At 40.3% G+C, this 21,459-nt stretch overlaps 2 protein-coding genes and 1 long non-coding RNA gene across 3 annotated transcripts; 1 reads left to right on the forward strand and 2 right to left on the reverse strand.

Moving 5' to 3' along the window:
• Window positions 1–236: 236 nt before the first annotated feature.
• foxa1 (forkhead box A1) lies at window positions 237–13,219 on the reverse strand. Its single transcript, XM_022210161.2, has 2 exons — window positions 10,306–13,219; window positions 237–7,768 (listed from the first exon to the last, which is right to left on the reverse strand). The coding sequence occupies exons 1-2, from the start codon at window positions 10,369–10,371 to the stop codon at window positions 6,620–6,622; spliced, it is 1,215 nt and encodes a 404-aa protein (XP_022065853.1). The 5' UTR covers window positions 10,372–13,219; the 3' UTR covers window positions 237–6,619.
• LOC110962248 (uncharacterized) lies at window positions 2,803–16,240 on the forward strand. Its single transcript, XR_007942049.1, has 3 exons — window positions 2,803–2,905; window positions 14,502–14,566; window positions 15,840–16,240. It is a non-coding gene; the product is annotated as an uncharacterized LOC110962248 (long non-coding RNA).
• Window positions 16,241–19,352: 3,112 nt separating this feature from the next.
• On the reverse strand, window positions 19,353–21,459 carry sstr1a (somatostatin receptor 1a). The gene is made up of 2 exons (XM_022210162.2): window positions 19,834–21,459; window positions 19,353–19,531 (listed from the first exon to the last, which is right to left on the reverse strand). The coding sequence occupies exon 1, from the start codon at window positions 21,343–21,345 to the stop codon at window positions 20,182–20,184; it is 1,164 nt and encodes a 387-aa protein (XP_022065854.1). The 5' UTR covers window positions 21,346–21,459; the 3' UTR covers window positions 19,353–19,531; window positions 19,834–20,181.

Below are 21,459 nucleotides of genomic sequence, written 5' to 3' on the forward strand. Positions count from 1 at the left end.
AAAAAAAAAATTCTCATAATGTTCAAATGAAAACACCAAACCGATCAATAAACTGATCAATTTTAATCTGAGTGAAATCAATCAGAATGAATTCTCTCTTTGTCGTTTTCTGATAAATTATTGATCAATAAATGTTTGAGAAAAGTTTGAATCAAACTAAATAAAGTGAAGAAATTCACAAAAAGAACTAAAAGCTGCTGATCAATCAATAATCAAACAATCAATCAATCAATCAGTAGGTTTCCAGTGTTTCTTTGTTTTATTTGAAAATGACAGAATAAGTTAAGAACATGCATCAGAGTCGAAAACCAACGAAGAACAAACACGACGAGGACGAGGAGCTTCTGGACATCGATCCTCCTTCACCTCCTTCAGGAGGAAGACGAGGATGAGGAGGAAGAGGAGGCTCTGAGCATTCCGTTAAACGGCCCATTACTTCCAGAAAACAAGGAGAAGAAGAAGAAGAAGACCTCCCACTTCATTCATGCACATGGTAATAATCAATAATCAATAATCAGTGATGGACAGGAGAGCTGAGTTTAAATACAGACGCTTCAACAGACAGGAAGTGGTTCTGCTTTTACACACAGAGTGAGAGTCACCAAACAAAGATCCTCAGAAACGTCGACGAAGAACCGATCAGTCAGTAATCAATCGATCAGTCAATAATCAATCGATCAGACTGTAAACCTGAACCTGGATGATTTATTGATCGGTGACTGGAACGGGAATTTATAGCAACCAAACTGACTTTATTTTAGCCCCGAGTTCCGTCTGCAGGCAGCGATCAAAACAAGACGACAGCGAGGAACCGAAGAACTTTAACATCCAAGAACCGAAGTCTCGAAAAGAAAAAGTCCAACAACTAAAGTTCAAGAAGTAGATTAAGAAACCAAAGTCCAAGAATGCTGCTATTAGCTAAAGTTCAAGAACTAAAGTCTGAAAAACCAAAGTCCAAGAACTAAAGGTTAAGAACAAGATTCCAAGAACCAAACTCCATGAAAGATAGCTTTAAAGCTAAAGTCCAGGAACTCAAGTCCAGGAATGTTTCTTTTAGCTAAAGTCCAAGAACTGAAGTCTGGAAAAGCAAAGTCCAAGAACATAGTTTGGAACTGAAGTCCAGCAACTTAAGTCCAAGAACTAAAGTCTGAAAGACCAAAGTCTAATAACTGGATTCCAAGAGCCAAAGTCTGGGATCAAAGTTCAAGAACTGAATTCGACAAACTAAAGTGCAGAAACTTTAATCACTGGGAACGTTCCCAAGAACCGAAGTTTCTGCAGAACAGTCTGATTTGTGTTTCCATGGCGCCAAAGACTCAGCTGATCAACCGAAATGTTTCTTTCAAGAACATCTTACCAGGACGTTTTCATATAACTAAAATAAATAAAGATTCCACCTGGAATCCAAAATAGTTCCTCTAAGTGATGCCACAGAAGAACCATTTTCAGTCCCACACATCACCTTTATGGCCACATTACTTCAGTTCTTTGAAGAACCCTCATAGAACCATCAGCAGAAGGTTCCATTAGGCACCATCAGTGGCACTCCAAAGAACCTAAAAATAGGTTCTTAAAGAGGACTTGATGATTCTTTAAGTCACTTCTAAGTTTAAAAAAAGCATTTACAGCATGTCTGGGTTCCTTCCAATAGAACATATTTAATATTTTGGGTTCTTGGTCCTACAGAACAACAAGATGGACGTTTCTCTCTGTTTTCTGATGTTTCATTGACTAAATGATTTATTAATCATGACAGTATTCATTAATTGCAGTTCTATGTTCTTTTCTCTGACTAAACCAAAGAGCTCCAATAAATAGAACCCTTAAAAGAACCACATAAAGCAGGTGAAGAACGGTTCCTCAGTAAAGATTCCTGTGGTTGTTACTGATGAAACTCTAATGAGGAAACATTGTTTTTGTCTGTATGAGATTAATGTGAAGAACCATGTTTGGTTCCAGCTAGAACCTTTAGTTTTTGAGCATATTACAGAGAACATTGATCTGAGCTTGACTTGAATTTGTTCGTCTCAATTTAAAGAGAAAAATCTGTCAGATAATTGACTGTTAGATGTTTTTTCTGAAGGTCAAACCGCCGCTGATGAAAAATAAACTCAGATTACGACTTTTACTGATCTTTGGAGCAAAAGTTCAATAACTAAAGTTTATTAACGTTCTCTAGAGAAGAATTACAAGAACCAAGGTCTAGGAACTAAAATCAAAGAACCAAAACCCAGGAACGGTCCTTTTAGCTGAAGTCCAAGAACTAAAGTCTGGAAACCAAAGTCCAAGAACATTCTTTGGAGCTGAATTACTTTTACTGGTCTGTAAATGCATCGTGGCCCCTTCAGGGTCCTTTAAACTGACTCTGTACAGTTTGACTGTCAGTAAACCAGAACCTGCCTCCATGTTGACCAGATTACAGAGGTTCTGTTGGGTCAGAACCTTCAGAAACATCCGCTTCTGCTTCCTTCTGGTTTGTTTGTATTTCAAGTGAAAAAAAAAAAAAAACGATCCAGATGTTCAATTTTTCTCCACAGCAGTTGGACCTTTGGGAGTTTCTCACCAGTAAATCTGAGGTTTATTGAATAATTTATGTCCGGTTTGTTCTCAGCAGCTTTAATGTTCCTTAAGTCAGATTTTTTTTCTCTTTTCTCTTTTTTTCTCTTTTGTTCAAACTCCAGATGTTTAAATTAATGGGACATAGATTTGGGATTTGTCAGATTTGATTTTCAGATCTTTAAATTAAATTTTAAACTGTATTTATTTTAACTTTTTCACCTGAACTGATGAATGTTTTTTCTGTCTTTAGCTGTTCCGTGTCAGAACCTTTTTTCTCCGTGAACTTCATCTCGTCAGGCGTCTAGAGCTAAACCATCCGATTAGACTCTCCACTTTTAGATTTCAGGTATTTTCATTTTATTTCTCTTTCTGATTTTTATCCTACTCGTTTCTTCAGCTCTGTGTTCATCTGATGACGTTAAAAATGAGGATTTCTGCAAAGAAAACTAAAGAAAGCTGTTAAATCTGAGGCCTCTGCAGAGGAAAGGATGTTTTTATTGCATTTATTTGTCCGTCTGCAGGATTACATGAACACTAGAGCACGGATTTTTATGAAACTAAGTGAAGACATGGAACACAGTGAAAGGAAGAAACAATACGTTTAGGTGCAGATCTGGTTTTGGTTCCACATTTAAATATCAGAAACTATGAAATGAAATTCCCTCCACTTTGGGGAAAATTATAATAATAAAGGATTTATTCTTCAATTAATAATTTTGTTTTTATAATTTTGGGCTGATTAAGTTTGTCTTTTTTGAGTTTAGGGTTTAAATATTGTGTTAAAATCCACAACAGCAGTTAAAATGAAATATTTTTAATTTAAACATCTTCTAAGGAAATGATGCTCAACCAACAAACCAGACTGAGTTCCTTCCTCTATAATTAAATATGCTTTAAATCATAAATTACTTATCGTTGGTATAAACATTAGTTTTTATGTTTTTATGGATTTGAAATCCTGAACTCAAAGTAGAGAAAAAACTGCTCAGTTTAATTCATTTACTACAACTTGAATTTAGTTTTAAAGCTTTAAATTCTGCACAGTGTTAAGTTGGTGTAATTATCATTAAAATTATGTCAAAAACAATTTTAAAGGTTTATTTTAATCTGTATTTTTATTAGAATGAACAAACTGAAGAAAAGAAAATCTATTTGGAAAACTTAATTTTTACATTTTTTCCAGATTAAAAACTCGTGTTCGTAAAAATGTTCATAAAACAGTAAAAAGTCTCTTACTAGTTAGAATGATGTCATTTTTAAAATAATCAGCTTAAAAATACCGAGTAATTAAAACTACTTTTGATGAAAGATTAAAATCTCGTTCATGGAACTGAATGTTTTTTGCTGAACATCATTTATTAGAATTGAACTTCAAGATGTTATTTTGTAGGAAAACCAGGCGGCTGAACTCATGAATCAACTGCTGATTGTTTTATTGTTTTTAAAAAGAAGATTTTTTTTCTTTTCGATTAAATTAAACTTTAATTTATTAGGAATCTTTTCCTGTAACCAAATCAATCGATCATCTGATTGATCAGAATAAATCTGCAATAATAATTCATAGTTTGAGGATTTTAAATTGGATAAAGAACTTTTTTCACGATTAAATATTTTTACTTCATAGAGAAATGGATTAAAAACTTCCTGTTTATCAATAATTATTGATCCATCAGAGATCTGAACTGATTGAACTTCAGACGGAGGCTGATCAGGAATCAGGCTGTTTTCTGGTGAACTGACCCTTCAAATTAAAAGCCTCTAATGCGTCGGGTTCTCGGGCCGCGGGTCGCGACCCCTCCAGGGGTCAGGGCGGCAGCAGGCGAGGTCGTGGGAGAAATAAACTCTCGACGGAAAAATTAATTCCCGTCATTAATCTGTAAACATCTCTGGCGTCGCCATGACGACAGGCCGCCGGGTGACCTCTGACCTTTAGCTAAACAAACTGTTCAACCCGCGGCCCTCCCAGGGTCCACAGGAACTTTAAAGTGCTATTTTTTAATGAAACATTAAAGCGTCTTTAAAAACAAAAGAAGATCATTTGTGGTGAAACTGCAGATAATTTAAATTAAACTGAAACCTAAAGTCAGATCAGATGGAACAGGTTCAGGGTTTAAATGAACACCGACGGCTTCAGATCAGCAGATTTCGTCTCTAGAGTCTGATCCGCTTTTTAAAACATCCAGTTTGCTCAAACACGACCAGTCTAAAGATTCTACACACCTTCTCATTCAATGCTTTTAATTTATTTGGTTTATTTCCTGCATTAATACTGAAGATGAAGACTTTGTTGTTTACAGCATAATTCCATCTGTGTTCTTTTACAGTTTTTAATGTGTAAAATAATGAAATAAAAGCCACTGAATGCAGATGTGTCCAAACTTTAGACTGGTCGTGTAGATAAACGTCACATGTGGATTCCAGAGACCAGGATCAGGTCTTATCTTGTTTCCAGAAACCTGAACCTGCATGTAAGCGTCAGATCTCTGTTCACGTGATACGCTCAGTCTGCCGCTTTAATGGTTTCAATGGTGATTAACTGTTTGGTGTTTTAATGCAGCTTCAACCAGCAACAATCACTGATTATCTGAGAAATGTGACTAAAATCGAAGGATATTTAAATGAGTTTGGGGTCGTTTCATATTAGCCGCTCGGATTTAAGCAAATTAACAAACTTTCATTTGAATGAAACGAACACGACTGTTCAAAAGTTTGGGGTCTCTTAGAAATGTCCTCATTGTTAAAAGAAAGGCAATTTTCTTCCAATGAAGATGACATTAAATGAATGATAAATCCAGTGTAGACATAGTTAATGTGGTAAATGACTATTCTAGCTGTAAACGGCTGATTTTTAATAGAATATCTCCATAGGGGTACAGAGGAACATTTCCAGCAACCATCACTCCTGTGTTCTAATGCTACATTGTGTTAGCTAATGGTGTAGAAAGGCTCATTGATGATTAGAAAACCCTTCTGCAGTTATGTTAGCACATGGATAAAAGTGTGAGTTTAATGGAAAACATGGAGTTGTCTGGATGACCCCAAACTTTTAAACAGTAGTGAATATTAAAAGAGAGGCACAAAAAAAGGTTACAGGACGGCAGTTTTCAGGATAAACTCAAACCCTGGATCAGAACCAGAACCAGGACTCTCAGGTGTTCAGGAACCATTTGGTCTTTTTCAACACGAATCGTTGAAACTATCCAGTAAAATGTCGTCTAACTGGTTTATATTGAGATTAGCGTCAAAACCGACCGATGTTTGATTGGACTTTGGTTTCATGTTTGTAAAAACTCCTCATCAGTTTTCACCTACATTCAGCAGATATTAGATCAGCAGGAATCTAGATGGAGTTTGGTGGAATCAGGACCAGGAGGTCGTTTGTTCTCATGTTCTTCACGGTGAATCATTGAAACCATGCGGTTTAACCAGCAGTGCTCTCTGATTTACGCTGATTTTCTGAGAAACGTGTGTGAAATCGTCTGATTTATGATTGGAGTTTGGTGTCGCTGCTCTGATTGAAGCAAATATTCACCTACATGCAGCGTCTCTTAAATTAGCAGGACTTTGAATGGAGTTTGGAGAGATGTAACGTTGAGTAAACAGGCTACAAGCTTTCATGTAAACCTCAAACCCAGGATCAGAACCAGAACCAGGACTCTCAGGTGTCCAGGAACCAGCAGGTCAATCGTTCTGGGGTTCTTTAAAGTGATTGAATGTAACTATCCAGGAAGCTGAAGACAGAACGGGGACATCAATACTTGGGTTCAGGACATGAATCAGCAGGTTCCTACCGATCCTGAGCCGCCGGTTCTGGTCTGACCTGGTGACCTGTGGGATCCTGCGTCGATGTTTTCATACCTTCAGACTGTTTGTGACTCGGTGTGTAAAAGGAGACCACAGACCTGGGAGCACGTAAACCGGCTGAGAGTTCAGGTGTCTGTTAGCGTCCCGGTTCGGTCACAGTGCAGGAGTTCAGTCCAGAGTCTCCGGTTCATCACAGTCACTCAGGAAGTCCAGGACAGCTGCATGCAGAGAGTCCAGGCAGGAGGTGCAGCGGCAGCTACGAGGTGTTGAGCAGCGGTCTGGGATACATGCCCTGGTAGTAGGAGGCCTCCAGCGGCTCCATGGTCCTGCCTCCGAGGCCGGACGCCCCGCCGGCGTTGTAGGAGGAGTACTGCAGCGCCTCGTAGGCCTTCAGGTCCAGTTTGTGCTGCTGCTCTGAGGACGACATGAGGTTGTTGATGGAGAACGGGTGGTTGAAGGAATAGTGCGGGTCGCCTTTGATGTGTAGCTGGGACTCGTGGGCCATGGAGTGGGGGGGCAGCGACAGCGAGGACAGCAGCTGGGAGCCGGACACCTTCAGGTCCGACCCCACACCGCCCCGCAGGTCCAGGCCCGGGGGCGAGGACGCCTGGCTGGAGGACGGCAGGGAAGAGTCCAGGAGTCCCGGAGCTTTGATGGCGTCCGCTGCAGGAGACGCTCCGCCACCCCCCTGCTCCTTCCTGCCGTCAGACTTGGTCGTCATCTTCTTCTCGCACTTGAACCTCTTCTGACGACGCAGGTAGCAGCCGTTCTCAAACATGTTCCCAGAGTCCGGGTGCAGGGTCCAGTACGAGCCCTTCCCCGGTTTGTCCGGCGAGCGCGACACCTTCACAAAGCAGTCGTTGAAGGACAGCGAGTGCCGGATGGAGTTCTGCCAGCGCTGCTGGTTCTGCCGGTAGTACGGGAACAGGTCCATGATCCACTGGTAGATCTCGCTCAGCGTCAGCATCTTACTGGGCGCCTGCTGGATCGCCATGGTGATGAGCGAGATGTAGGAGTAGGGCGGCTTGGCGTGCGGGTAGCTCCGTCTGAATGCCTTGTTGTCTCGGGCTCGGTTCAACCCGCTGCCGCCGTACGCCATGCCGGGGCTCATGGTGGGACTCATGCCCCCATACGGGTTCAGGCCCATGGAGGCCTGCTGGGCCGATACTGAGCTCATGCTGGACGGGCTCAGGGCCCCACCCATGGAGGCCACACCCCCGCCCAGGCCCGACATGGCCGACGGTGCCGAGCCACCCATCCCTCCGACTGGAGCCGGACTTAGACCGGTACCGCTGTACGACATGTTGAAAGAACCGGACGTGGTCCCGCTGCTCGACATGTAACCAGACATGGATCCCATCCCAAGACCAGAACCCATTCCACTGCCCGTCATTGGAGAGTACACCTGAGGAGAGACCAAAACCGGTTAGGACTGGAACCAGAACCAGAACCCACTCTGCTGCCAACCGTTAAGGAGTGCACCTGCAACGAGACCAGAACCAGTTAGAACCTCAACCTGAACCTGTCACACCACCGTCCCACTGGAAAGGACGCCTAGCAAGAGATCAGAAACAGTTAGACAAGAACCTATTAGAACCAGAACCAGTCAGAACCAGCTAGACCACAACCCATCCCAGATGCAGTCCATTGGAGAGCACATCTGCAGAGAGAACAGAACCAGTTAGAACCAGTTAGAACCAGTTAGCTTCAGGAGCAGAATCAGTCAGAGAGGAAGCAGACCTTTTTAGATTAGATCAGAACCAGGTTTACAGCTCCGACATGGTTGGAGATCAGTGCTCAGTAGACCCGACAGAACCGGTTTAAACAGACAGGAAGTGGTTTGATCAGACCACAGAACCAGTTAGAACCGGTTTAGAACCAGCTACAGATTCAATTTGTCTGATCTGATCTAAGAGGTTCTGGAACATCTGGAACCATTAAATCCAGATTAAAAACAGTCAGAACCAGTAGAACCGGATCAGAGCAGAGAAAAACCACAAACTCCTCATCAGTTCCCCCCAACACCTGATCAGTGAGTTATTGATCAGATATTTGTTTTATTGCCCCCTGCTGGTGGTTTACATGTAAACCAGCATCTTAATGTTAAAACTGATTCCCTGCGTCACATAAATGCAGCTTCTGAGAAACAAATCACTGGAATTAATCGGAGCTGCTGCTGTTTTGTTATTAATATAAACATCTGGTGTTTTTATTTCAGCTGTGAGAATTTTAAAACGTTAAAATTAAAACGTTTAAAAACATTTCAAACATTTTTCTTTCACCAACGAACTGATTTAATATCAGAGCAGCAAGAAAAACTGTTTTTAATCTGAATATGTGACAAAAACCCGTTTTAATGATTTAATTTGACCCTTATAAGCCACATTTTCAGCACATTATTTATTTCATGTAGTAATAATAAAACAGTGAATATTCCTAAATGACAGCGGTCCTGCAGGTGAAGCTGCTGCATTAAATACGCTGCTGCTGAGCAAATAAGCAACAAAACCAGCAGAATTAAAGCAAAACGAGGCTTTTATTTTAATTTAATTCATACAATAATTATATTTTATGAATTTAAGGTTAAGAAAAGTGAATAATCTTTTTTAAGTCAACCTAACGCAGCAATAGATCATTTAAAAACGTCAGTAATTTAAATTTAGCTTCAGTTTGTGTTCTGAAAGTGGAAAAATATCAAATTAAACAGAACTTTGAAGAGAGTAATACGACGTAAAGTCAGAGGGTTTATTATTATTACTATTACTAACAATAATAATAATAATAAAAGCAGCCTGTTAAAGCTTAAATGTAACAACAGCTTCTGGATTATTATAAATATTTAGAATAATTCAACATTTAAGCTTAAATTCGCCTCTTAAAACTCAATTTATCTAAATAAATAAACACGATTAATTTAAGTAGAATCCTGATTTTTAAGGAGAAAAATCTAATTTTTGCTTCTTAACTTTATTCTGCTTTTTTCTTTCGTTTTCTTCTGAATCTAAATGTCGAAAATCAGCTTTAATCTCTGAAGTATTTTCATATTTTCGTTTATATTTGACAGAATTATTCATTTGAATGAACTGAACTCCCATCAGACCCGCAGCTCGTCGCCCGTTTTTCTCCTCAAACAATAATTTAAACAAATAATCGTTAAAATAATCCGATTTTTAGCAGCAGCAGAGTCAGATTTAATGAAGAAAACGTTTGAATTAACGGATATTATGAGGAATTAATGTGATTTCCTCCGTTATTTCTGTTTTTAAGAAGTTAATAAAAGACCGTTTAAATCCGCCTAATTTTTATTCTATTATAATAATACAAATAATATTAATAAAACATCATTTTAGTGTCAGAATGAATCCGTTCGTTTTATTTTATATCGACATTTTAACACCTGATCTGAGCGGGTTTCACAGGAAAGAAATACGCGATTCTAATTAAAAACGGCACCAGAATGATGAAAACTAAAGAGTGTTAGTACTTTATTATACAAAACTGGTTTATTTTCTCTGGTTTCTTTCAGTTTGACAGAAAATCCGGCTTTAAAAAACCCCGCAGTTTGACATTAAACCTGATGAATCCCGTTAAAGCGACGTTTTACTTTCATTTTTAGAGCATTTTCACACAGAGTCTAATTAAACAACGAACTAAAAACAATTTGTATTATTAAGCTTAATGGTTAGAATAAACATAGAGATTTAATTTGTCTTTTTTGTGGGTTTTTCAGCTCCTTAAACTCTGATTTATTAGAATAATCTTAAGATTTTATTCTAGAAATTAATTTATTCCAAGAGAAACTTTAAACTCTTAAACTTTTATTAAAATCTCATCCCGGTCTGAACTTCATTAGAAAAATAGTTTTTAGTGTGTTCCGGACCGGGTCCCATCCCCGGCCCCTACACGGGCTCCGGCCCCCGTGAGGCGGACACAGACACCGACCTCCTCGCTGTAGTATCCGCTCCAGTCCGGAGCTTCGTGTCCTTCCATCTTCACCGTCCCCAGCATGGCGGGAGTCCGCGGCCGGAACGCGGATCCTGCAGGTCCCACTCCGGGTCTCCTGGTCTCCCGGTCCTGTCCCGGTCCTGTCCCGGTCCTGTCCCGGTCCTGTGCGTCCTGGTCGGGTGGAGGCGCCGAGCCGAGCCGAGCCGAGCGGAGAGTGCCGGAGAGGAGGAGGAGGCGGCGGTGACCTGCGGCTGCTGGTCCTCCTCCCCCCGGCAGGTCCAACCCTCCGGACCTCCGTCACTCCGGCAGGCCGCACCTCCACCCAGGTGGAGTCAGATCCTCCACCTGATCGATCCCAGCCGATCAGAGCTGATAACTGATCGATTAGGAGGAGTTTCATCTCCATAAATCACTCAGAATTTAACATTTAAAGCAGAAAATTCGATCAGTTTTCACTCTATTTGGTTAATTTACTGCATTAAAAACAGAATTAAAAGACAAATCTTGAACCTGCAGCTCTTTAAAATACGATTTTTCATCCATTTTTTTGTCTCACCGTTCTAGAAAAACAAATTAAAACACATTTTGAGCTTATTTTTGGCTTTAAATTACATTTATTTGAAATTAAAACGTCAGAGGAGCTGAAATGAACACATTTTTATGGCTTGTTGGATGTTATTCCCATTAAAATACTCATTTTTTGTCCATTTTTCATCTCACAGGTGTAGAAACATAAATTGAACTGCATCCTGAGCTTATTTTGGCTTTAAATCTCATTTGTTTCTAATTAAAATGGTCAAAGAAGCTGAAATGAGCAGATTTTAATCTTAATTTTAGTCATTTTTTCATCTCACGGCTGCAGAAAATTAAAGAACATTTTCAGCATATTTCTGACTTTAAATCACATTTATTTGAAATTAAAGTGGTGAAAGGTTTATTGGAATAAATGAAAGCAGTTTCATATCTACAATTAATTCTAAATTTAACATTTATTTGCTAATTTAGTGCATTAAAAACCATAATTAGAAGCCAGAGTGAGCAGGTGTTTTTATTCCTGTTAAATGTGAGTTCACCTGCTGCTCTTTATACCAAACTCTAATGACAAAATATTCAGTTTTAGTGAATTTTCTTCTGCTTACAGCTCCAGAATCATGAATTAAGACACATTCTGAGTGTGTTTCTGGCTTTAAATCATTTATTTGTTATTAAAGGAGCTGAAACGAGCACATTTTTGTGTTTTTTTTTTGTGTGTGACTCCCGTAAAAAACATGTTTTTCTTCAGTTTTTCAGCTCATAGTTCCAGAAAACACAAATTAAAGCACATTCTGAGAATATATCTGGCTTTAAATTGGATTTATGTAAAATTAAAGTGAGCTGAAATGACCAGATTTTTGAACATTCTTGACTCCACCTCTCAGCTCTTCAAACAAAACTCTCATTAAAAAAGGCAGAATTTTAGAATTCCTTCATGTTTCAGCTCAAAAAATCCACCTAGAAACAGACGAAACTCCATTCAGAGGATATTTATGACATTTAATCACATTCAGGCATTAATCTTCTATAATTATTATGAAATTAAAATCATCAGAGGAGATGAAAATGCACAGAATAAGAACAATAATCTCAGAAATTGATCAGATTTTGGTTGTTAAATGCGACTTAAAGGACGTTTTGGGGAGATTTGTGACATTTTATCACATTTATTTGAAAACAAAGTGAACAAAAGAGCTGAACATCCAAATGAAAGAAAGCATCCATGAACAGGAAAAATGAATTCATCTTTTATTGTGTTTGGTCTGCTTCACCACTTAAACCAAATTCAATTAAAAAAACACAATAATTGAGCTACCATTAACATTCAACACCATTTAAAACCACATCAGATTCCACCTGTAAGCCTTTAATACATTAAAAAAGACAGAATTTTAAGGACTTTTTCAGCTCACAGTTGCAGAAAACCACCTAAAGACACAAAATAAATGAAATTCTGAAGGTATTTATGACTTTTAATCACATTTATTTGGAATTAAATTGATCAGAGAAGCTGGAAATACAAAGAACAGGAAGGATCCAAAAGCAGAATTTCCGTTAAAAATAAGGAATATTTTTAGTGTATTTAAAGGTTTTCACCACTGAAACCATTTTAAGCTGTGAAATAATCCCATAAACCCTGGATAGATTTCAGAATAAATGTAGAAATGAATCATCAGAGTGTCAGAAAAGACACAATTTTACAGATAATTTCTGATCTAACTGTGAAATATCGTCAATATTGTGATCATCGGTCTTTAAAAGGTGCATTAAATAAATATTTCTACATTATTCTCCTAAATTTGAACACGTTTCCTCAACATTTATGCGTTTTTTTCTTAATTTGGTTGGATGTTTTTCACATTGTTTGATGCCTAAAAACCCCAAATACTGTAATTTGAAAACGATTCCCCAACTTTTCTGCATTTTTTGGATTTTTGTTGGATTTTTGTTTGACACATTTTTCACACCTAAGCATCAAAATTCTTTCATTCCAACATGTTTCCTCAACTTTTCTGTTGTTTTCTTACTTTTATTACACATTTTTCACAGTTTTTCACACCCGAGACCTAAAATTCTTTATTTTGAACATGTTTCCTCAACTTCTCTGCATGTTTTTTTTAATGTTATTGGACATTTTTCACATTTTTTGGTGCCTAAAACACATTCATAAGTGATCCTAATGATGCTGACTTTTCTGTCCGTTAATGACGGCTCTTTAATTTAAACACGTTTTCTCAACTTCTCTGCATTTTTTGGTGCTTGAGTCGTGTTCAGTTGGATTTTCTTTGGATGTTTTTCACATTTTGTGGCGCCTAAACACCAGAATTCTTTGATTTATTCATAATTGATTCTAATAATAATGAAAGTTGTTGTTTCTATTATTATTATTCTGGACTCTAACTGATGTCTGCAGTGATCCTGGTTCTAACTGGACCCAGCTCTGCATAAACCAGTTAAACCAGTGCCAGGTCCAGTCAGAACCAGTGTCCCCACACAGACAGCAGTTTACTGCTTTCTCTGGTTCCTTCCAGCCGACTGCTTCCAGTCCGGCGGTTTAAAGCTGTTAAAGAGCAGAACAACCGATTATCAGACTGGATTAACTGGATGAGCTGCCGGATTAAAGGACACTTACACCAAAACACCGAGACGAGACAAAAGAGGAGGAGGAGGAGGAGCGACTTCAAACGGCTTCATCTGTTCAGAGGTTCCCAGAAGAACAGTTAATGATCTGATCATCATGAGAAGAAAGAAGGAAAACAAGATGTTTGATCATTTTATAAACAGAGAAATGATAAAAACACCGAAGAGCCTCGAAACAAAATGAACCAGAATAAACCTGAAACCAAAATTAACATGTTAACGAATTCAACTAAACTGAGCCAGTTTGAAAACTACATTTAACCAAAGCTGTTTGAAAGCTGCACAAAACTTCCCCTTTTCAAACACGAACCAAAATGAAACTAAACTCAACTAATTTCAAAACTAAACTGCAGTGATTGTGTTTGAAAATTAGTCCAACTTAAAAAACTAACTAAAAATCAAATCCTAAAAATACTTTTTTCTTTTACAATGTACAAGTTCAAACTGTCCACACAATAAAATGCAAAAAACGAGCCCCAAAAGGCCACAAAAGTGCACGTTATCAGGTCAGTAGGAAGCCACCAGAAGACCACCTGGACCAGAAAGACCTGAACTAAAACCACAGGATTCTGGGAAAGTCTTCGACCTGGAGAACTTCTCCAAAGTCCTGGACCGTTTGGACTGTTTGGACCTGGAACAAAAGGACAGTTTAAAGATCTGAACTGTTTTTAGCGTCACTGAGGCGGTTTCAGGATCAGATCTTATCGAGGAAGTTTCAGGGTTTCACTGTGACTCACTCAGCTGTAAATCCTGAAGCCGTCACACTAAAAGCTCCTCAGTGGTAATTATCCTGTTCCTGCTCAGACTGACTCACCTGGAACTGGTCCACAACCTCCTCACCTGTCCATGACCTTACCTGTCCATGACCTTACCTGTCCATGACCTTACCTGTCCATGACCTTACCTGTCCATGACCTTACCTGTCCATGTTCTCCTCACCTGTCCTCAACCCCCTCACCTCTTCATCACATCCTCTTAGACTGACAGATCACCTGAACACTGACTTTATTTATTGACAGATTGTTAGTGAAAGGACCTGGACCTGGACCTGGACTTTGTGCTCCTCTCTTCAGGTAACGTTCAGGTAAGGTTATGTTTAGTTTAGGCCTTTAGGAGATGACTGTAAATCAATTTAATGTTTCCTGAAATGATGAAACTGGACTGTGTGTGTGTGTGTGTGTGTGTGTGTGTGTGTGTGTGTGTGTGTGTGTGTGTGTGTGTGTGTGTGTGTGTGTGTGTGTGTGTGTGTGTGTGTGTGTGTGTGTGTGTGTGTGTGTGTGTGTGTGTGTGTGTGTGTGTGTGTGTGTGTTGAACCGACAAACCTGAGTTGAAGAGTTCAGTGGAGAAACAAAGCTATCAAACATGACTTTAATAACAGGCTGCAGCACACACAATAGCACACACACACACACACAATAGCACACACACCGCTGTAAATATCTCCCAGCATCCTCTGCTGTCAGTCATGGAGCTGCAGACGACAGGTGAGTGAGGTCACCTGCAGGTCAAACAGCCGATGTTGAGGCAGCCGGAGCATCATGTGACCTCTGACACCAGCAGCTCTGTTCACCAAACTACATTTTTTCCCTTAAAATATGAAAAATAAACTCAAAGAACCAGAACCCAGAGCGGAAAACAAAACTAGAGCCATGTATACATTATAAATCTTCCATAATATTCTGTAATATTTTCTTTACATGAATAAATACAGTAATATTTCTGTTCTGTTGTAAATCTTTAAATAAAAAATGACCTTAGCTATAATAAAATGGTGTATCTATAGTGAAAATAGAACATTTTCTGTTATCTGATGGCAAATCTGCAGTTTAAAAACTGTGAATATTAAATAAATCCTTTAAAAACACAGAAAATGTCCTGACAAATGTGTCCAGTGAATAAAAAGCAAAGATTTTCTGTTAATATATGAATCTATTTTTTATATATAAAGGACATTGTTGTCAGTGTTATACCGTTAGTAATGATGTATCTATAGTTTTTATAACACTTGTTGAAAATTTCAGACAAATCCTCTGTGATTTCTATAAAAACGATGAACAAAAACAACAGATGAATGCGTTTTTTTAATCTCTAAGTAGTCTCCAGGCTTGATTAATGAAGAACTGTTTAAAATCTGTTTCAGTATTCAGTGTAGCATCTGTTCATAGTGGCCCCAGACGAAGATAAACCCGTCAAACTCTGCCTCACTTTCTTTGCTGTGTTGGTTTCTGAGTGTTTGTCCTGTCAGATCAATCAATACATTGATTAATACATTAAATGTGTGATTGATTAGAAGCTGTTTCCTCTCCTGGCAGCAGCTCAGATGAAGCTTTCTCAAATCCCAGTCTGTCTGTGTTCAGCAGGTCATCAGAGAACTGCTTTACCCACAATCCAGCAGGCAGCTCAGGTGTGAGGCTCTGTTCTCACCACCAGATGGCGTCAGATCCAACAGAACCAGAGGAGGAGGGAACCTGTGAGGATGAAGGCTTGGAGATTCATTCAGAGGGACAGAAACTGGTCCGGAAACGAGTCCAGGACAGATTCCAGATCAGATGTGTGATGAAAAAAACTACTCAATTTAAATGTAACGACCACAAAAGAATGTAAAACGATTCAAGATATGATGTAAAACAACTGCAAAAAGTGTAAAATGACCAAAAATGTGACAATAAACAAGTACAAAGATATCAAAATTGACACAAATGTGACACCAAATGTCAAATGCAAAACGACCAAAATTAAACGCACAAACAGCCACAAATATTCCGAAAGCGACCAATATGTGATGCAAAACAGCTACATTAATATGAAAATTATCTAAAATTCTAAAATATGAAACAAAACAAGCACAAAATGGATGTTAAATGACCACAATGTGATGCAAGACAACCTAAAATAAATGCAATCTGACAAAACAATGTGTAAATCGACCAAAACCTGACACAAAACGACCACAAGAACTTATATAATGTCCTAAATGTCATTCACAACGATCACAAAAAGATGTGAAATGACTAAAATATGACTCAAAATGACCACAAGATTTAACACAAAACCACAAAAACCTGTAAAACAACAAAAATATGATACAAAACAAGTACAAAAAGACATAAATTGTGTAACAAAACAACTAAAAAAAGGATGTTAAATGAACAAAATTTCACAAAGCGACCACTTTTTAAATTTTTTTCTGGTTTTCAAACATGGCGCCACCTTCTGACGACTCTACACAATTTATTTCCTCTGAATCAGCTGACGGAAACAAGACTAATCTACGTTTTAGTGTTTAGTTTTCTTCTCAATGTTTCAGAAATTTGCTTCCAATTGAGCTTCACAGTTCGATGTTCTCTTTTATGGTTGTTAAGTAAACATTTGAGGAGTATGACCAAGAGGTAAAGGTGTCTACTCGGCCTCCAGTTTCTCCAGATCTTAGTCCGACTGAGTGTCTTTAGGAAATATGGAGAAACAAATCTGATCCGCTTTATAACTTCCAACACTTTAGCGATCTGTTGCCAATGTGTCGGCGCCTGAAACCACAAAACACCTTCACAGGTTTGTGGAGGCCTCGACCAATCAGAGAAGGAGAGACGGCTGGGTTTAATGCCGTGGCTCATCTGAACCGATGGAGACGTGACTGTGTGGGTACGTCTCCGTGGTAACCGGGCATGCTGCTTCCTGTGGTGTCACACTTAAAGCAGTCCTCCCACTGAGCCGGTCTGTGGGTGTCGGTGTCCCCACATTGTCACCTAAACCAGAGTCAGGGTTCAGTCCTGGGTTAAAAGCCGGTCCCCTGTAGGGGGTCAAAACAGGTCTGTGTGTGTCACACACTGAGGAAGTTATTGATTATTGATTAATGTTGTCTGTCTAACATGACATTTTTGCATTTTGAGGACATTGATTACCGATATATTGATCGTGATTGTCTCACATGATCCGTGCATTGTGAGGACATCGTTAATTATTGATACATTGATTATTTTTGTCTCCCTCACACATCTTGTGCATTGAGAGGACATTATTATTGATATATTGATTACTGTTGTGTCTCACGTAACGTTTTGCATTGTGAGGACATTATTGATTACTGACATATTGATTATTGTCTGTTTGACAAGGCATTTGTGCATTGAGGACATTATTGATTATTGATTCATACATTTTTATTGACGGTGTCTTACATGACTTGTACTGTAGAACCTTATTGATTACCTATATATTGATTCATATTGTCTGTGTCTGACGTGATGTGCATCGTGAGGACATTATTGGTTGTTGTTTGGGTCATGCGTGACGTTTTCACAGGGAGACGACAGTATTGATTATTGATATTGTGAATATTATTGGAAGTGTCTCACATGTGTGCATTTTGAGCACATTCTTGATTATCTATGTTAATATTCTGTCCTTAATTGTAAGGACATTATTGATTACTGATATATTGATTATTGTTACCTCTCCTACGTCATGTTCATTGTGAGAACCTTATCAATTACTTATTCATTGATTAGTGTTGTCTGTGTCTACATGTGCGTTGTGAGGGCACTATTGATTATAGCTGAAGTGTTTATGACACTGCGAGTTGTGAAACGCCACTGACATCATGAGTTGTGACCTTCAGCGAGCCGACAGCAGATGATGAGATGGAGCCTTAATCCAGAGAAAAGCTTTTCTCATCAACTTTATTGATCCCAGTGACTGATTCAGGTCGCTGCAGATTACGGAGCACTTCATCTTTTCCATCTTCATCATCAGATTTACAACAGTTCCCCGTGAGTCCATCGCTCAGTCTGATTGGATCAGCTCTGTAACCATGGAAACTCAGAAGGATGCCGTCTGTATTTATATAAAGAAATGAAGGTGCAGTGCATTCTGGGAACAGACAGCCTCTGTCTTCCTCTCTGGCTGTAATTTCAGGCCTGAAGTCTTGTTTTCTATAAAGCATTTGGATTATTTCAGCTTGTTACTGTCAGACAACAAGAACGACGAGCATTTATGAAACCACTAAGAGTCTAAACTCTGTCAGACACACATCTTAAACTACACTGAAGGTTTGTGATATAAGGATTGCTGCAACAGATTTTAAATTCCTCAATTTAACTCTTTAGCACTACAAAAGATGACAGAGTGAACCAAAACAACCACAAAAAGATGGAAAATGACCAAAATTAAATGCAACTGACCACCAAAAAGACAGCGTGCAGCAAAACAACCACATAAAGACATAAAAACGGCAAAAAATCTGTTGCAAAACAAACTCAGGGAGAAGTAAAAAATACAGAAGTGTTATGCAAAATAACCTAAATTAAATACAAAAAGATGCAAAATGAACAAAAAGTGATGCAAAACAACAACAAAAAGATGGAAAACGACCAAACTTTGATGCAAATTGACCACAAAAAGACATAAAACGACTAAAATTTGCTGCAAAATGACCCCAGAGAGAGAATAAATTACCAAAATGTAATGCAAAATAAACTAAATTAAATGTAAATGTCCACAGAAAGGTGCAAAATGAACAAAAGGTGATGCAAAACAACCACAAAAAATGTAAAATGTAGCAAAAACTGAAAAAAATGTATGCATGCGACCACAATGCGACATAAATTAAATGTTATTGAGCACTAAAAAGACACCGCATGCTGCAAAACCACAACAGAATGACATAGAATGGCAAAAAAGTTGCAAAATTTGACCGAAAATAAACTAAACTGAATGCAAATGACTACAATAAGCAGCACAATAAACAAAAAGTGATGAAAAACAACCACAAAAAGGTGTGAAACAAACAAAATGTGATGCCAGACAACCAAAATCAAATCTCTGCAGCAGCTCATTTTTCTATTTTTTCTACTCAACACGACAGAAGACACTCATTAAAGTTAGAATCACTTCTTTATTGATCTGCAGAAAACGTAGAACATCAAACACAGTTTCCTCTGAAAAAAATAAACGTTTCCTTTAGCTTTACAGTGAATCATAAAACTCTTTATTTACAGATTCTCTTGTTTTCCATCAGCGAACCAGACTCCAGTATTCTAACGTCCACATGATGCTGTAATAAAATAGAAGATACTTTAAGATAGAATTTATTAAACTAGAAAACAGCAGCTCAGAGACACGCTTTATTTCACATATTTATAGTTTAGAAGCTGCTTCTGTTTTTACAGACTTTAGACGGTTGAGGATCCACACAGAAACAAACTGAAGACTTCGACATTCACACTTCATGCTGCTGGATTATTGATTGATTGATTGATTGACTGATTGAACAACATGAAGCAGAAACTTCAACAGCAACTCTTTAGAATCTGTATATATTGTTGTTCCAGCTGGTTTGTGTGTCTGTTGTTGTACCTGAAGAAGCTCCGGAGCCTCAGTGTGACATCATCACATTCACCTGCTGATGGCGGGAAAACGTCACAGGTTCACTTCCGGTGTTTCACTAAAATCAGGGAAAATCAGTCTGCAGTGCGTTTAAGGACACCGGAAGTTCTGAGGTTCACTGTTGGTCTTTGGATGGCTGAGTCACCTTCAGCCAATAGGAGCCCTCGGTGCTGTCACGTGTCTCTATCAGCTGCTCAGGTGAGGTCACAGGTGAGGTCACAACACTTCAGTATTGATGGATGATCAATAATCAGCACTGAGCTGTTTTTAAAGTAGCCTGAGAGTCTGAAGGTCCCTGCTTTAGAACCTCTGCTGGGATCAGTCTACGTCCTGGAGCTGCTGGATGGTCCTGGTCCGGTCCTCCTGCTGGACCCGGTCCTGATCCGGGTCCTGGTCCGGCTCCGGCTCCAGGTCCAGGTCCACGCTGAGTCTGCGGCTCTTCAGGGCCGTGCTGTAGTAGTCCAGGTAGTCCAGCGGCTCCTCGGGTCCGTCCATCCAGCGCAGACACAGGATCCTCTGGAAGGAGCGCCGGAAGTTGTCGGACAGGAAGCCGTAGAGCAGCGGGTTCGCGCAGCTGTTGGCGTACCCGAGCACCACGGCCAGCTGGCTCAGCGTGGGGTCGTGTCTCTGCAGGAACACGCCCACGAGCTGCACCACGTGGAAGGGCATCCAGCAGAGCACGAACACGGACACCACCACCGTCACCATCACCGTGATCTTCCGCTCCGAGCGCCGCCGCTGCTGCCATCCGGCCCGCAGCGCCACGGCGCGCAGCTGGCTGAGGATGAGCGCGTAACACAGACAGATGGCGAGCACGGGCAGCAGGAAGCCCATCAGGAAGGCGTAGACCGCGAACGCCGCCATCCAGCGCCGCTCCGGTTCCGGCATCTGCATGTTGCAGGCCACCGAGCCGTCGGAGTTGGGGGCGGTGGAGGAGAAGAGGATGATGGGGAGGATGACGAGCAGCGAGAACAGCCACACGCACGCGTTCACCAGCTTGGCCACGGTGGGCCGCCGGTACCGGGAGGCGCGCAGCGGGTGCACCACGGCGATGTAGCGGTCCACGCTGAGCACCGTGAGGCAGTAGATGCTCGTGAACATGTTGATGGCGTCCACGCTGAGCACGACGCGGCACAGCGCGGCGCCGAACGGCCACCGGCGGAGCAGCGCGGCGGTGACGACGAACGGGACGCTGAGCATCAGCAGCTCGTCCGCCACCGCCAGGTTGAGCAGGTACAGGTTGGTGGCCGTCTTCATCTTGGCGTACCGGAAGATCACGTAGATCACCATGGAGTTCCCGCCCAGACCCACCAGGCACACCACCGAGTAGATGGACGAGATCAGAGCCGCGCTGCCCGCGGACGGAGCCCCGCCGCCCGCCTCCGAGCCGTTACCGGAGCCGTTCACCGGGAACGAGAAGGAGCCGTCGTCCAGGGACACCGGGAGAGGAGTAGAGGAGGTGTTGAAGGTGTCGAGCTGCATCACGGCGGAGGATGAAGATTCATCCAAAAACTGAGCCTCCGAATGATCCGGTTCAACCGGAGAGAAGCTCCGGTACAGAGAGGAGGGGGGAGGAGGAGAGGAGGGGGGTCATCA

This window comes from Acanthochromis polyacanthus, chromosome 1, assembly GCF_021347895.1.
Source record: "Acanthochromis polyacanthus isolate Apoly-LR-REF ecotype Palm Island chromosome 1, KAUST_Apoly_ChrSc, whole genome shotgun sequence".
NCBI lineage: Eukaryota > Metazoa > Chordata > Actinopteri > Pomacentridae > Acanthochromis > Acanthochromis polyacanthus.

Coding starts and splice junctions, on each gene's coding strand:
- foxa1 (XM_022210161.2), bottom strand. CDS start 10,371: ATGCTGGGGACGGTGAAGATGGAAGGACACGAAGCTCCGGACTGGAGC. Junction 7,769..10,305: donor GCGGATACTACAGCGAGGAG/GTCGGTGTCTGT, acceptor GTCTCTCCTCAG/GTGTACTCTCCAATGACGGG.
- sstr1a (XM_022210162.2), bottom strand. CDS start 21,345: ATGCAGCTCGACACCTTCAACACCTCCTCTACTCCTCTCCCGGTGTCC.